The sequence below is a fragment of the Mytilus californianus genome, unplaced genomic scaffold, assembly GCF_021869535.1.
Source record: "Mytilus californianus isolate M0D057914Y unplaced genomic scaffold, xbMytCali1.0.p SCAF_15, whole genome shotgun sequence".
NCBI lineage: Eukaryota > Metazoa > Mollusca > Bivalvia > Mytilida > Mytilidae > Mytilus > Mytilus californianus.
In genome coordinates this window covers 3,731,713-3,749,997 of record NW_026262637.1, presented here as the reverse complement: position 1 = coordinate 3,749,997, position 18,285 = coordinate 3,731,713, and the positions used below count along the sequence as shown (strand labels likewise).

The 18,285-nt window shown below is 32.2% G+C and overlaps 1 protein-coding gene across 8 annotated transcripts in view; it reads left to right on the top strand.

Moving 5' to 3' along the window:
* Window positions 1-18,285, top strand: part of LOC127725225 (intermembrane lipid transfer protein VPS13C-like) — a 144,021-nt gene that overhangs the window by 101,078 nt on the left and 24,658 nt on the right. For 6 of the 8 annotated variants that reach the window (XM_052232080.1, XM_052232084.1, XM_052232083.1 and 3 more), the window contains 16 exons: window positions 223-300; window positions 1,989-2,069; window positions 2,714-2,907; window positions 3,676-3,793; window positions 4,811-4,945; window positions 6,743-6,832; window positions 7,092-7,319; window positions 9,262-9,363; window positions 9,893-10,003; window positions 10,607-10,759; window positions 11,335-11,460; window positions 12,869-13,002; window positions 14,687-14,825; window positions 15,103-15,202; window positions 16,430-16,590; window positions 18,136-18,186. In XM_052232080.1, coding sequence (XP_052088040.1) covers window positions 223-300; window positions 1,989-2,069; window positions 2,714-2,907; window positions 3,676-3,793; window positions 4,811-4,945; window positions 6,743-6,832; window positions 7,092-7,319; window positions 9,262-9,363; window positions 9,893-10,003; window positions 10,607-10,759; window positions 11,335-11,460; window positions 12,869-13,002; window positions 14,687-14,825; window positions 15,103-15,202; window positions 16,430-16,590; window positions 18,136-18,186 — 2,001 coding nt within the window. The remainder of the gene's footprint in view (window positions 1-222; window positions 301-1,988; window positions 2,070-2,713; window positions 2,908-3,675; window positions 3,794-4,810; window positions 4,946-6,742; window positions 6,833-7,091; window positions 7,320-9,261; window positions 9,364-9,892; window positions 10,004-10,606; window positions 10,760-11,334; window positions 11,461-12,868; window positions 13,003-14,686; window positions 14,826-15,102; window positions 15,203-16,429; window positions 16,591-18,135; window positions 18,187-18,285) is intronic. The other 2 variants (XM_052232085.1, XM_052232081.1) reach the window with 1 other exon arrangement.

Below are 18,285 nucleotides of genomic sequence, written 5' to 3'. Positions count from 1 at the left end.
ACAGTAACAGCTTAAAGACAGAAAATGGCAGTCCAATATTTCTTTAAAGTTATTTGTCAAGATTTGTTGAGGGAAAGAATAACACATCAAGATTTCAAATGGAGGGAGTGATGACTAGCTAAAATGCTACTTTGATCATTTTCTTATATAATGTAAGTATTCTTATAAGTTTTATGAAATTTTTATTATGTCCTAATAGCTGATTTCTTTTTATATCTGAAGGTTGATGGTTTTGATTTATCGTCGACAATATTCCACAAAAGAGCTTGTCTACAGTTATTTCCCCTTACTCCAGACAAGGTTTGTATGTTGTACTCAACACAAAAGCATAGATTTGACAGTCAACTTAAAAAGATTTTACTTCACATTGAAAATAACGTAACAAAGATGTTAGTTTTAGTAGATTTAGTCTTTCATAAGTGTCTTCTTTAGTCAATAACTTGATACTGAAATATAAACTACTAAAATTGAGAATGGAAATGGGGAATATGTCAAAGAGACAACAGCTCGACCAAAGAGCAGACAACAGCCGAAGGCCACCAATGGGTCTTCAACGCAGCGAGAAAATCCTGCACCTGGAGGTGGTCCTCAGCTGGCCCCGAAATAAAATTGTGTACAAGTTCAGTGAAAATGGACGTCACACTAAACTCCAAAACATATAAATGAACTAAAATTAAAAAAACATACAAGATTAACAAAGGCCAGAGGCTCCTGACTTGGGACAGGCGCAAAAATGCGGCGGGGTTAAACATGTTTTGTGAGATCTCAACCCTCCCCCTATACCTCTAGCCAATGTACTCTATATATTTTATTCAAATTTTTCCCTATGGATCTTTATAACCTTTTAAGATTTACTTTCTGGGTGAAATGTACATGCACTCAATTTCTAGGGATCTTTTTATTTAATGCCAATTTTTAAAAAAAAAAATCATTTTAGTATTTTCATTTGCATCACTAGGTTATATTTTAGTTTGTACAATTTTCCAGGTAACATAAATGAGAATTAAGATGTCAGTACCAATGGTATCCCAAATACTAGGCCTGTATTGGAAAATTTGTAAATAACAAAAATTGAATTGTAAAAATATATTACTATAATTCATACTATTTACCTTTATTATTGGCACAAATGAAATATTTTATTTTGGCTCAAATGAAATATTGTGTGTGGTGCAAATAGTAGATTTTTTAGCGACAAAGGAATTGGCAATCGGCACAAATGCAAAGTGCCCTTTTATAATGATGACGATTTTTGTTCTTAGCCTGAAGAAATAATTGACAGAAAGGTAAACTGGATGTTGTTGGATGTTATATGATATAATTACATAGATATAATTACATACTAGATATATGCATGACAAAGAATGTGTTAGTATTTCAGAAATACTGTAGTGTTATTTCAGATATTACTTGATGTTGTGATTCTAGAAATGTTGTCATATGATAAAAAATTTCAGAACCAGCATGCTTTGGCAGACTAACCATTTGAAAGTATTTTAAACAAATCCAAATTAAGTAAAACCCTACCATACCAACAAAGTTTATAATACTTTTATTAAACTGGTTTTAATGTAGTTTATGAAAAACACATACTGACATTAATTTAGAAGCAATATTTGGTTTTGATTTATCGTCGACAATATTCCACAAGAGAGCTTGTCTACAGTTATTTCCCCTTACTCCCGACAAGGTTTGTATGATGTATTCAACACAAAAGCAAAGACTTGAACAAGTAATTTCCATAGTTTTCATTTGTAAAAGAAGGTAGTAAAAGGAAGAAATGATATTCTTACATTACTTGAACATTGATAAATGCACCACGATGTCTTGATGAAATGGCTGATATAATATATTTAATTTAGTAATAAATTAAGGATTGTTAATGTTATACTAGGTGGAATTTGTTGTCAGAAATAAGAGGCATGTTATAAGGACTAAAGTCTTGTAATACATGTATAGTTTAGAAAAGAACATTTTATAATTCACAGCATTCCACGAAGTACTGGTACCTATTACATATAGATGTAGTTCATGGTAGTAAAGTAATCAAAATCATGTCTCCATTTAAGGTAAGCATCTAGATTCATTATGGTGGGTTTGTTTGGATGTCATACTACATAGAATATACAACAATTGTTTCTTTCACGATATATTTATTTCCAAAAACTAAAAACTTTTAATGTTTTGAGGGAAACGTTTTGGGTTATTCTAGTAAAATGGATGTAAGAGGATAGGAATTGACTTTCCAAAACCCTCCAACAGCCAACATATTTCTTTGGTAATTTTGCATCATATGAACATACAACTATGAACTGGTGTAACTTTGTCAAATTGAAGGAAATTTGTTCAGAAAAGCGGTTTCTTTTTGTTGCAAATAATTAGTCTGCAAAACACTGAAGATTTAGGTTGCCGTCTTTTATCTACATAGGGGATTAGGAGGCAGTTCTTTCTTGGACCTACCATCCATAGAATTTTAATTTACTGTTACATATGCTGTGAATTCATTATTATTGGTGGAATATTTATTTTTGTGGGTAAATGTTCAACAAACTGCAAATTTTCTAAAGGCTTGTGTGCAGACTTTGGCAAAATCACGAAATCAAATATTCACAAAAATACAATTTCTTACTTAATCCACTCATATTCCCACTACATACTTTTTTATTTAATTTTGGATAGAATTGGTATTCTTAAATCACATTGTCTGTTTCAGATGGAGAACAGTTTAACCTTTGCAGTTGATGTTTACTGTAAAACTGAAGATCTGAAGCAGTATGGGATCAGTGTGACCTACATAGAATTAGGTCAATACTCCAAATTACAGACACTACAACCAGGACAGGAGTTTGTCATCCCACTGTTCCTGGCTTATAACTCAGATCTGTTTGTTGCTCCTACAGATCTTAGGTTAGTACATAAAGACACTGCAATTGAAAAACATATCATATTTGGAAATAGATATTTTGATTGCATGCATATGAGACATGGTTTCCTCTAAATATATCTCAGTAATATATTTATATCATTAAAACATTGTTCATAATGCCCTCCTTTGTCTTAAGCTTGTATAATTGCTAGAGGTCTTTAACAATGAACATTGAAATTGTCATGCAGGGGTTTACAAGGGTGTTTTTGGGAATGGTCTTTTAATGTCATTTTCTATATTTGTATACCAACATCATGATTAGTGAAGTAAGAAGTCAATTTTTGGAAAACCCCATGATTTGAATAAATTCTCTATTGAAATGTCTGTTTTTACTGGAACCTGCAAAATGCTAGAAGAATCCCTGCTATAATAATCATTAAGAACTGCTACTCATGTTTTTAGAAGTTTATGTGTCAGAGATGTTTTCATGAAAACCCAGACTTTATAGTTTCAAATTGTTGTTATCCTACAAACTTGTTAATTGCTTTGACACCAGATGATCTGCAACCTGTTTTCAACTACTAATAATATGTTGTAAAGAAATTGTTTAGGAAATATAAAATGATTGTGTTCAAGGATTCAACTTGCTGGATGTTTTCATTAAATGAATGAAAATGCTGTGCAAATGAGGGAAGATGGGGAAAAAGATATTAACCACATTCAAAAGATTCCCCCCCAAAACCATGGCATAAAGCATATTAGAAACTTCTAATAATGTAAAGTTTTCAAAGGAATTTAAATGTTTTCAGAGGTTATCAAATCCATAATAATGGTATTTGGTGGAAGGATATACAGAGAACAAAAGAAAGGGCCAAAACTTACACATGCACAGGTGGAAATGAGGCTGACAAAGTCTTCAATATAAAGGTCAGATTTTCATGCTGTAGACAATTTGTCATACAATTGTAAATCTGAGTAGAACAATTATTAAAGGTCATTAATTCAGTAAAGAGAGTGGAGTAGGCTAAGTAGAGGCTAAAAAACTCTTGTTTTTAATGAGCTCATAGATGCCAACCATTACAATTTTTTTTGTTATAAATTGTTGTCAAAATTATGGTGTTATGGTAAATAGTCTACTTGTGACAGGTTTCTGTTCATAACCGGTCTGGAAAGGTTCCAAATTTAGATATTGTTGCCATCATTTTGATTTGATGCTTCATTGTTGTCATTATCATGTTGTGATAAGTTCTTGATTGATTTGAATTTCGAAATACTTTCAGGTTTCTCAGGACTATCTGTTGTTAAATATATTCTAAAAATTTATTGTTTAATTCTGAAAAGATAAAGACAGGGCAAGTGTTTTTTTTTTCCAATTTTCCTGTACCTAATGAAATCAGCCTAACTTAATATCAACTTAGTATCCATTTGTTTTAAAAAATAAAGGAAATCATGTGCTTGTCATTTTGGGTCTGGTTGTCATTTCCTACCTGTATGATAATGTTTTGAAAAACAAAGACTATTGAAAAAAAATTCACAAATCACAGGAATTTCAAATTTACTGATTGCATAGAGATTGCCATCTATGTACTAAAGCTTAGTTCTATTGTATTATTTTTATATCCTAACTACAATGATGGTATAGAGCATTATGTTTCCGGTCTGTGCAACAACCATTTGTCAATCTCATATCAGGTAATAGTTCTGGTTTACCATGAAGTTGTGGGCACAGCAACTTGTACACATGTTCATTATGATGGGAACTTTTAGAATTATATTCAAAACAGTGATTCCAAATTAGAATTTTGTCCAATATTTTTCATTTCACAGAACAAGGAAATGTGATAGTAAAAGCAGGACATGGTGTCCTTTTGACACATAAAAGTATTCTTGTTCAAATTAACTCATAATTCATTAGTTAAAACATTGTATTGTATATTTATACAGGTGTATCTTGCAGACGGTAAAAAGTTGACACCAAGACAAGAAGTACCTAAGGGAGTTCCATATTTCACCTTAGTATTAAAACCTCCAGTCCTCATTCATAACTATCTACCATACGATCTACAGTTCTCATTAGAGGTTAGTTATAATCCAGTCCTGATACATAACTATCTACCATATGATCTACAGTTCTCATTAGAGGTTAGTTATAATCCAGTCCTGATACATAACTATCTACCATATGATCTACAGTTCTCATTAGAGGTTAGTTATAATCCAGTCCTGATTCATAACTATCTACCATATGATCTACAGTTCTCATTAGAGGTTAGTTATAATCCAGTCCTGATACATCATCTACATAGCCATCTACTATGCAGAAAAGAAATTGTCTCAGTCACAGCCAGGTATTTTCCTGATCACAGCCAGATATTGTCTTGATCGCATCCAAGTTTTGTCTCAATCACAGCCAGGTTTTATTTTGATCACAGCCAGTTATCATCTTGATCACATCCAGGTATTGTCTCAATCACAGCCAGGTATTATTTTGATGTCATCGGGAATCATCTTGATCACATCCAGTCACATCCATGTATTGTCTCAATTACAGGTACTATCTCAATCATATCTAGATATTATCTTGATCACATCCAGGTATTATTTTGATTACATCCAGGTATTGTCTCAATCACATCCATATATTATCTTGATCACATCCAGGTATTATTTTGATCACATCCAGGTATTGTCTCAATCACATCCAGATATTATCTTGATCACATCCAGGTTTTATCTTGATCACATCAAGATATTATTTTGATCACGTACAGGTACTATCTCAATAACATCCAGATATTATCTTGATCACATCCAGGTTTTATCTTGATCACATCAAGATATTATTTTGATCATGTACATGTACTATCTCAATCACATCCAGATATTATTTTGATCACATCTAGGTTTTATCTTGATCACATCCAGATATTCTCTCAATCACATCCATATATTATCTTGATTACATCCAGGTTTTATCTTGATCACATCCAGGTATTGTCTCAATCACATCCATATATTATCTTGATTACATCCATATATTATCTTGATTACATTCAGGTTGTATCTTGATCACATCCAGGTATTGTCTCAATCACAACCAGGTATTATCTTGATGACATCCAGGAATCATCTTGATCACAACCAGTCACATCCATGTATTGTCTCAATCACTGCCAGGTACTGTCTTAATCACATCCAGGTATTGTCTCAATCACAGCTAGGTATTGTCTTGATCACATCCAGATATTGTCTCAATCACATCCATATATTATCTTTATCACATCCAGGTTTTATCTTGATCACAGCCAGGTATTATCTTGATCACATGCAGATATTACTTTGATCACATCCAGGTATGATCTCAAGCAGTGGGAGAACAACAGTTCCTTCAATAAAAAGCACTTTAATTCAATAACATTGCTATTACAGAATGATGAGACAACTTATTAAAAGCAAAATTATACAAAACAATGGGTTTTACTCATTATTGAAGGCCGTAGTTGTTATTTTCTGTGTCATTTGGTCTCTTGTGGAGATTTGTCTCATTAGCAATCATACCACATCTTCTTATTTTTATAAACAAATGCTTGCAGATACTGGAAGCAAGCTCAAATTTACTTATGGTTTGTATGGATTATGGAAGGCACCACTATTTAAAAGCTGCATGTTTGTCAATTCAGAAAATTTACAATGGATTGATCTATAATAATTGTTTGCTGTTGGGATCCAAAACAATGTGCCTTCAAAGTCATCTAAAAAATAATCTTCACCAAGTTCTGTTAATTATGTGTTTTGACATTTACCTACTTTTTGCAGTAACTATTGAATTTAAAATGTAATGAATATGCAATTTATAAGATGTTTTTTGTTTTAAAGGGAGCAGGAAAATTCAGCAGTTTGACACATGGAGAATCAACACCATTGTATACAGTAGAAACCAGTAAATCTTATAAACTACACTTACAGGTAACTTTGGTTTCACTGTGTAACATCACATACTACTTGGATATGAATATAATAGAATTGAGGAAGTGCATGTTTGGTGATTTTTTGTATTATAAATAAACTACAGACTTATATCCCATTTTAAATGAAAAAAAAACCTTATTTGTGTATTCATTTCTTAGCTATCAATATATTTAATCTTCTAAAGAGTTTACTCTATTCATATTCTTTATTCTATAATGATGAGAACTAGACAAATAATATGTTTGTGTATTTACAGCTTCAGGATTACCTAGGTTGTGATTGGACAGGAATATTTGAATTAGTTGATTCTCAGAATTTAGAAGAGTTCAAAGCCGTAACCATGACATCTTATGATGGAATGGATGAGAACGCGAACAAACATTTGGCCTTGATAGTTAATGCCAGTGTCAAAATGTCATTAGATTTATACATCTATAGTCCATACTGGATAATAAACAAAACAGATCTTCCTATACTGATCAGGGTTAGTATCACATGATAGAATTACTACACATTTAACTGTTAAACACAGCTGGTGTGATTAGAGTATATATTTTTTTCTCATGTTGTGTCTTTTTATGCTCCATTTTTGATTGTAGAGACATTATGTTTTCTTTTTGTGCCTCCATCCAATAATCTGTCAGTTCGTACCATGTCCCATATCAGGTTTAAGTTTTTGGTTAAGATAGATTACCATAAAGTTGTCGCACCACCATAAGACTTAGTATGCATGTTCATTATATCAATTTTTATACGCCTGTCAAATTTTTGACGGGACGTATTATGTTATACAAATGTCCGGCGTCCGTCCGTCTGTCTGTCCGTCTGTCCGTCTGTCCGTCCGTCTGTCCGTCTGTCTGTCCGTCTGTCTCTCCGGCGTAAACATGTCGCACCGTAACTTGAGAATGACTTATCCAAATTTCATAAAACTTAAGATAGTTGTTTCTTATGATGGTCAAACGATCTGTATACTTTTTGGTGAAAATAAGATTAAAACTTTTTGAGTTACGGGACTTAGTAACTAAAACAGGTGTGTGTTTTTTTTCACATGTCGCGCCGTATCTCAAAAACAATTTATGATTATTGCTTAAAACTTTACACACTTCTTCGTTATATTAATCTTAAGATCTGTATACTTTTTGGTGATGATTCAAAATTTTATTTTTGAGTTATTGAGTATTTTGTTAAAAAGGGGGAGGGGTTTTTCACATGTCGCCCCGTATCTCAAAAACAGTTTATGATTATTGCTTAAAACTTTACACACTGCTTAGTTATATTAACCTTAAGATCTGTATACTTTTTGGTGATGATTCAAAATTTTATTTTTGAGTTATTGAGTATTTTGTAAAAAAAGGGGGAGGGGTTTTTCACATGTCGCGCCATATCTCAAAAATGATTTATGATTATTGCTTAAAATTTTACACACTTCTTAGTTATATTAATCTAAAGATCTGTATACTTTTTGGTTTTGATTCAAAATTTTATTTTTGAGATATTGATTTTTTTTTTTTTAAAAGGGGTGTTTTCACATGTCGCGCCGTATCTCAAAAACAATTTATGATTATTGCTTAAAATTTTACACACTTCTTAGTTATATTAATCTAAAGATCTGTATACTTTTTGGTTTTGATTCAAAATTTTTTTTTATAGATATTGAGTTTTTTGTAAAAAAAAAAGGGGGGGTTTTCGCATGTCACGCCGTATGTCAGAAACTATTTATGCTTATTGCATAAAAATTCACACACAAGACGACGGGCGTATCATGCGCTCATGGCGCAGCTGATTTTTTAAATTGTTTCCCAAATTACAGTTTTTACCCCAATTCACGGTACACTGAACACAGAACTGGATGGGTGAAACCAGTACATTATCAGATTAAAGTTTTTGGTTATGGTGGTTTAACATGAAGTTTTTGTCACATCAACACAAGACTAAGTACACATGTTCATTATGATATGTACTTTTTTAAATGTATGTCAATTAATTAGTTTGACTTGATTTTGTGGTCCACAGAACATGGGAATGGGATAGTGCAAACAGGGTATGGTGTCCTATTCTTATACAATGTCAGAATGACTGGGCTGAGAGGTGCAATCAAAAACACAAAAATTAAAAAAAAACAAAACATATTGGTTTTTGTTTATCGCATGTCAAAATGTCCTACCCTTTATACCTGTCAACCCCCTAAACAGACCAGACCTTTGAGATTAGTTATTGATTTGTTCTTGTTCTAAATATGCATGAAATATATATTATTGGACGTTAAGCAAACAATCAATCAATCATTTTTTAAGTTCAGTGACCAATTTAAAGTTTTCTCTCAAAGATCATCACATATAACTCAGTTATAATTAATGATTTGGTAAGAACCTTCAAAGTGTGCACTCTTGTATAAAATATGAATTATATTTATAAATGTTTTCCAGGGATCTAATTCAGATGCAGTATATGACTGTACCCAGTCTTCAGCAGATTCTTCTGTCGCTCCATCTATTCTCTTCAGATTTAAAAAGCACAAACGCAAAAAGGTAAGGTATAGTCTTTGAAGTAGTTGCAGCAGGTAATATTAATTTGTAGACCCATAGTTCACAAAAATTTTGTGGCCTAAATTAAACTAACGTCACAGTACCCTAATTGCACTATGTACCCAATTAGCACCCTTTATGCACCAAGAGCGACAGCTATCTTATAGGTTTTCTTAGACGCTAAATAATTCTTATTTTGATCATTTGTCATTGTGCAGGTCCTTCAACATAGTTAAACATTCTTTTAAGTATACAAAACATTCACAATATATACCAACAAATGAAGTTATCAGTAGAAAATTTAAAAAACGTTACATGCCACATTTACAAAAAGGAAAATTAAATGTCACAGACATCCATTTCATACAAAATGCATAACAAGCATGAACTATTGTCAAATTGTTAAAAATGACACTATTTATAATATATGGACAGTTTACTGTTATCTAATGTAATAACATAACAGTGTTAGGATTAGGTTTATCTGGGGTTCATATCCATTTCAGCAATGTGCCAAATGTATATATTTCAGGCCAAATTAAAAGTTTACGAGTCTAAATGGTCCCAGTCTTTCTCCATGGATACTGTAGGTAACTCTGGTGTTGTTATCTGTTACGACAAAGAAAGGAAGATCAAGTACAGGGTAAGTGACATTGATAGAAGCTTCAAATCTAGAAATATAATATATCTTAATATCCAGCAACTCTTTGTGAAAAGAGCCACTGATAAATGTGCTAAATTCAACTACAACTTGAAATTTTTCTTTTAGATTAATTTTAAAAGTTTTAATTACGGTAGATCGAGGTGTTTTTCCGCAATCTTTGATTGGTAATATCAGAAAAAAATTTAGCTTTTGCTACAGTGTCAGTCGTCAAATTTAAAACTATCCCCATTTGTGACAATCACACTTTTGGTGATAAATAAACCATCCTGATTTGTTTATGCCATGCTTTCCCTGCATAATAAGGCTTTGACCCCGAATTCACTGTTAATTAAATATGAACATTTGAAAGGTTTACATTTCTGGTTAAGGTAGCTTAAGCTTAAGGTCACATCAACATCAACTTAAAACTTCAAACACATTTTCATTATGCTTTTATAGATTGTATACCTTATTAGGGTTATAACTCCAATTTCATGATTCTTTGAACATGGGACACAGATTAGTGTGTCGTATAACTTTTTCTACCTGTCAGTGGTCAGTCTTTAAACTTTTGACTGGATGTGTTTTCTTTATTTTATTCAGCTATTACTACAGTGTCAGTGGTCACATTTAAAACTGTCCAGAATTGTGACAATTACACCATTCTTCTTGGTGATAAATAAATCATCATACCACCTGTGGTACATGGAGAAAAATGAGGAAAAAGATCTGTGGTTAGATCTCAAGAAAAACCAGGTAAATTTTATTTTTATAAGCCTGTCATAAAAAAGTATTAAAGGAAAACTGCAGTTAATATGATAGAGACAGAAATCAATATATTCTTACATGTCTAATTGTGATGTAAAATAAATTACCGTCTGTTCTTTCTTTCTGTGAATGAATACTTTCATCTTAGGATTTCAAATTGTAGTTAACCCTGTCTTCTACTGTCTCTCCTTCATTTAAGATTCCATGAATTGATTTCCTTAAATAAAATTTCAGTTATGCTTTTGAATAAACTATAGTTTGAATATGGCTAAATAAAGTGATTTTAGTAATACACAAAGTTCTACTTCTGTATTCTTTCTGAAACTTTAAACTTAATTTAAATAAGAATTTAATCCTGACTGTGTTTTAAAACAGCGGCTAAACATTTTTTTGGAAAATGTGAAATTTCAGTTGATCAAATAACTGAAACCAAACCACTGGTAAATTGTATTCATGGATATTTTTGCCAGTTGTTATTTTCCTGATTTTGATGCCCAAACTTTTTTATAACCTGATCCTGAAAAAAGCAAAAGTAATTCACAATCTGTTTCTTTGTTTTGCAGTGTAGTCCATTTTGGCCATGTACAGACAATGGAAAGTTATGTGTACGATATGACAATAGTAATATATCCTCGTCTTACATTCCAATCAACACAGTGTGTAATACTGTACTCAGGATGGAAAATGGGGTACGTTTACATGTAAAAATAATAGCATTATTTATAACTTGTGAATGATATTAACAGTACCTGTAACGTTAATGTTATTCTGATCATGAATATGAGCAGCTCTAGTTAGAATGGAGGATGGCACTTATTTTTTTATAAATCAACTTTTTTTGTACATTTTTATGAATACTATGTGTAATAATATTTGCAGGATAAACCATATGGTAAGTTTACCTCAAAATAACAGCTTTCATTGTACTTAATCAACTGTGTGTCATTCTATACTGCATAAGTTTTCATGTAAAAATAATTGATGTAATATTATCAACCTTGTGTGCGATACTGAACTCAAGGTGGCGAACAGGATAAGTTTATATGTAAATAATATCTATACCTTTTTTCAACACTGTGTGTGATATTATACTCCTGATAAAAAAAAGGGAAACACATGTAAAAGTAATAACATCTTTGTTGCTGTAGATCAACACTGTATTTAATACTATACTTAGGGACAAGGCCAAGGTCATTAGTTAACATTTCAAAATACTAACATCTCTTTTATCTTCTGATCAAAATTGTACTAAGAATGGAAGATTGGATATATAATAAAAAATAAGACAAAGAATGATGTTATATGTATTATTCCATTGTATGCAATATTGATAGCTTAATCAATATTTGATTGGTTGAGACTATCCCACGTGTCATTGAACAAAACTTCATATTCCCCTCTGAGCATCATATTCCCCTCTGAAGATAGGGATTCATCGTGCGACATTACACACGGTTAATGTACATAACGTTTTGAACGTTGTTTTTTTTTAAATGGCGATAGTAAAGTCATTATCTTGTTCAAGTTTATTTCAGACATTAAAACAAAAAGACTAAATAATTAACTTTTGATCCATACTGTTTATCAATGTTTATGTCCTGTTTAGTTATAAAAACAAGCAGATAAGAAAAAAGAATGTATGTAAATTAGTATTTTATGTTCAGGTAGTAGACAAAGCATAGGCAGTGAAATAAAACATTCATTTCCCTTGGTGTCGGGAGATATCAAGATTTGTTCACACATGAAAAAAGCATATTTCCTCTTGCAAAGCCGTCGTGAAATATGAATGTTCTTGGGTGAACAAATCTTCATATCTCTCTCAGGTACGGGTAATAAATGTATAAAATCTTCTATTAGATAAGATTTGTGTTGGTGAAGCTAGGATTTCTACATATGTAAAAAACAACTGATAAGGCTTGTATTGCAGAAAGGGCATGAGTTGGGACATTTAAGTGAAGTAAATCATTTAAATTCTCTAATATGTTTCTCAAGAATGAGGAAATAGATTGTTCACATGTAAAACAAATGCATCTTTTACTTTTGGAGAGGTCCCTTTTAATGAATAAATCACTTGTATGACAATGTTTATAACTTCAGAGAGCAATGTGTGTTAATGTCACCGGAGGAATAGAATCTCCAAGGTCTATTACATTTACTGATTATGACATTGGTGACTCACCAGTCAGGATAGAAAACTTGTGTGAGGATGTCTTCATTGTAATACATCAATGGTAAGTTTCTATTACATTTACTGATTACGACATTGGTGACTCACCAGTCAGAATAGAAAACTTGTGTGAGGATGTCTTCATTGTAATACATCAATGGTAAGTTTCTATTACATTTACTGGTTACGACATTGGTGACTCACCCATCAGGATAGAAACTTGTGTGAGGATGTCTTCATTGTAATACGTCAATGGTAAGTTTCTATTACATTTAATGATTATGACATTGGTGACTCACCCGTCAGGATAGAAAACTTTTGTGAAGATTTCTTAATTGTAATACATTAATGGTAAGTTTCTATAACATTTACTGATTACGACATTGGTGACTCAAACCCATCCATCAGGATGGAAAACTTGTGTGAGGATGTCTTCATTGTAATACATCAGTGGTAAGTTTCTATAACATTTACTGATTACGACATTGGTGACTCAAACCCATCCATCAGGATGGAAAACTTGTGTGAGGATGTCTTCATTGTAATACATCAATGGTAAGTTTCTATTACATTTACTGATTACGACATTGATGACTCATTCGTCAGGATAGAAAACTTGTGTCAGGATGTCTTCATTGTAATACATCAATGGTAAGTTTCTATTACATTTACTGATTACGACATTGGTGACTCACCCATCAAGATGGAAAACTTGTGTGAGGATGTCTTCATTGTAATACGTCAATGGTAAGTTTCCATTACATTTACTGGTTACGACATTGGTGACTCACCCATCAGGATAGAAACTTGTGTGAGGATGTCTTCATTGTAATACATCAATGGTAAGTTTCTATTACATTTAATGATTATGACATTGGTGACTCACCCATCAGGATAGAAAACTTGTGTGAAGATTTCTTAATTGTAATACATCAATGGTAAGTTTCTATAACATTTACTGATTACGACATTGGTGACTCAAACCCATCCATCAGGATAGAAACTTGTGTGAGGATGTCTTCATTGTAATACATCAATGGTAAGTTTCTATAACATTTACTGATTACGACATTGGTGACTCAAACCCATCCATCAGGATGGAAAACTTGTGTGAGGATGTCTTCATTGTAATACATCAATGGTAAGTTTCTATTACATTTACTGATTACGACATTGATGACTCGTTCGTCAGGATAGAAAACTTGTGTGAGGATGTCTTCATTGTAATACATCAATGGTAAGTTTCTATTACATTTACTGATTACGACATTGGTGACTCACCAGTCAGCATAGAAAACTTGCGTGAGGATGTCTTCATTGTAGTACATCAATGGTAAGTTTCTATTACATTTACTGATTACGACATTGGTGACTCACCAGTCAGCATAGAAAACTTGTGTGAGGATGTCTTCATTGTAATACATTAATGGTAAGTTTCTATTACATTTACTGATCACGACATTGGTGACTCACCCGTCAGGATGGAAAACTTGTGTGAGGATGTCTTCATTGTAATACACACAAAAAAGGGTCATACTAATAGGTATGTGCAAATGACTAGATGAACTAGTCTCAGAATTTTCTATTTGTTTATCATAAGAAGATAAGAGAAATAGACTTAATAACTCATGAGAATCAATATCACTGACATTCTCACAGCCATAAAAAATAGTAGCAAAGCCTAAAAATTAACATCAAAATGTTGTGACATGTAATTGTAACCAACAAATTGTTATAATGTATTACAGTAATCAACACCAGATGACAGTCTTAGGAGCTGATCAGTCAGTGCTGTATACTTGGGATGAACCTGCTGGCACCAGGAAACTTATGTGGAACGTGTATGGAGGGTCTAATAAACAGGACCTAGAGCTAGATATCACCAAGGTATCTATCCTTTCTTTATGTCCATGTAGACCAATTAGAGTTACTGTAGAATCAATTATTTTTCGTGGATACTATATTTCATAGAATTTGAAAAAAAATTGTGCAATGTGTACTTTGTTGAACATTTAAATTTGTGGTTTTACTATACCCCCAAAATCCACAAAATTTGTATCCCTCAAATAATTATAAAACCACAGTATATACAATAGATGACACTGCAGACAGCAGAAACTTATGTATGGAGGGTTCAATAAAGAGGAGTTTTTTTAATTTGTAGGATAGTTATGATTGTAAGAACTTGACTGTTCAGCAAGTCCCTGTGGCAGATACATACAGATATAAAGACCAGTCTAACAGGATAGATAGTAGTCCTGATGGTATGTGTTATATTTCCTTATTTTCAGGCCACACTCTGTAACATATTCTACCTTATCTTAGTTAATTGGGTCATATGGAGACAGACTATATTGCCAATAAGGAGGGTCCTTCTTTTTCATATGTTTTATTAAAAAATATTTACTCCACAAAATCAATAAGAAAATAAATTTGGTTTGAATTATCGCTATGATAAATTTTTTTTGCTTCATACCTGACTTACAGCAAAGGGAATTTTAACACGAGCCTAAATGAACAGGGTGATTTGAGTTGAGAAATTATGAATTCTTTTTGTACAAGAAACATACCTCTGAGTCACCACCTTTATACATTCATCATCTGTATAAATACATCACCGAATTATAAGCTTCTCAAGACCTTATTATACCCAAAGGAAAAAAGTTACGTATGGTATAATGGTTTTGACCCGTCCGTCAGTCTGTCTATCAGTCCGTCCGTCAGTCCGTCAGTCCTATTCTTGTCATCGCAACTCCTCTAAAACCACACAACAGAATTGCATGAAACGTTGTAGATAATAAGGGCATACTATGTAGATGTGCTTATCGACAGGAATTTATGATTCAATTTTTTTTCTAGGAATTATGCCCCTTTGAACTTACAATGTTTGCCTGAATATACTACTGCAACAGTTTGTCATCACAACTCCTCTGAAACCACAGAACAGAATTTCATGACACTTTGTAAATAATAAGGACATACTATGTAGATGTGCATATTGACAGGAAAAATATGATTCATTTTTTTTCTAGAACTGATTCACGTTTGAACTTACAAATTTGGCCTAAATATACTACTGCAACAGTTTGTCATCGCAACTCCTCTGAAATCATACAACAGAATTTCATGAAGATAATAAGGACATAATATGTAGATGTGCATATCCACAAGAAATTTTTATTAGTTGACTTTTGTAGGAGTTATGAGTCTTTTAACTTAGGAATCTGGTGAGATTATGTTTGCCAAGTGACAATGTGGGGGCGTGGGGTATGTGAGCACGCTCACAAAGGTTCTTTAATGTCACCTCTAATGATTTCTATTAGGCAGAGTTAAAATTGTCAACCGTAAAGGGCTTCATGATCTTTCACCAATTTCAACTTATCTTTTGGATTGAACACAAAGTGAAATGATGGCTGTGTGATGCAAAGTGTGATATTCAGAAGTGACAACAGTATTTGTATAAACTGTAAGACTAGACATATTTCTTTCAGATGATAGTGATGTAATAGATACAGTAGATAGTCCCAAACACCAAGCCAAGATGAAGACAAAATCGTACAAGATGACAATATACTGGGTATCATTCCTAGATGGTCAACAGAGAGTGGTATTGTTTACTTGTGATAAACAAATAGCTGAGGCAGCTAGATTGGTAATTATCATTTTATATTTTTTATTTTCTTTATAACTTTATTTGAACCTTGAAATTTAATCATGAAAAAGAAAGATTTTTTTTTTAATTTGCCAATGCATTAAATTTTTCTATTACCATCAAGTACTGGGCCTTTTTTAGTGTCCTTTATTTATTGTAGTCCACTTTCATCACATCCTAAATATATATATATATTTATAAACCAATGTCTAGTCTATAGTGATGTTCTAAACTTTATTCAGTAAGTATTAAATAGTAGTAACTGAAGTTGTGTCGGAAAAGTTTGAGATTGATTAAACTCTTCCACTGCCTTTTACATGAGAAATGTTGCCAAGTTTCTATTTCTATCTGCACATAAAGGAGGAACTGATTTCATAAATGAAGGTGTATTCCATGATATAGATTAATTTCATGGATTTAATCTGGCTTCTTTGAAGATAGATGATATAGAATAGTCTTTTAGAATAAAAAGATCAGTTTGGCTTGCCAGTGGCCTTGACATCAGCCTTGCCATTGGCCTTGACATCAGCCTTGCCAGTGGCCTTGACATAAGCCTTGCCATTCAGATGCATGAGACTACATATATATTTATGCTTCTTTTCTGTTGTTTAACATGCATGAGTGATTAAACATTGTCTTAGCACACTCGTATATTTATTGTAGCTTGTGAAAAATAGAAAGGATGTTCAGTCTCCATTCACAAAAATTCTGGTACATTGTTACTTTTATGTTCAAATATTTTTTGTTTTTATTTTACTCATTATGTTTTGCATGTCTATTTTTTTTATTTCAAAATTTATGTTTTGAAAGTAAAAGCAACAGAGGAGTTGAGTAAGAAATGAGATACCTGTTTAAAAAGCACATTATGGTAGACATGTTTTCAAGAACTAAAACTTTATATTAAAACATACAAAGAATATTATAAGATAACCTGCAGAGTGCAAATTTGAATAAGGTGAATTCAGTCTTAAATTTAAAAGTTCTAGTTTTTGACAAGTTTCTGTTTATCTTGGTTGAAAATGAAACCATTTTCCTGAATGAAAAAGTATGCATGTTTGCTTTATACATTCTCTTAGTTTAAAACAAAATTATAGACTGCTGCATGTTAGATTAGTTATATAGTGTATGTATTAAATCACAATGGCCTTCTTTTACTTTAGGGGTCCCTATACTTTAGGGTTTATGGTTCATTCATGGTTATGGTTAGGTTGGGGGATGTTCTATGTTAAGGTTAGGTTTTAGGGTTAGCGCTAGTGTTAGGTTTAGGTATGGGTTAAGGTAAAGGATAGTTTAGTACAGCTCTATATGGGTTGGGACCCCTAAAGTAAAAGAAGGCCATCACTATTGCTAATTTCATTTATTTTCACTAAAATTTACTCCCATGACAACTCTTTGGCAAAGCCTAATTGTCACATTGCATGTAATTAATATTATATTATATCATTTGCATGAAATAACTATTATATATATTATTATGATTTAATTTGATTTGCTTCAGCTTGTTGTTTTTGCTTTATTTAACTCTGTTTATGTTGCACCATATAGAGCCATGTTGGTAGTATGACCAAGGACCATGACATGGGTACAGGAGTAAAGGTATAATACCAGTCTAATATCTCATCTAATATTACCCCCCTTAGCTTTGTATTGTAGTGTTTGTTTTGGAATTAATAGTAATATACATTATATATAGGT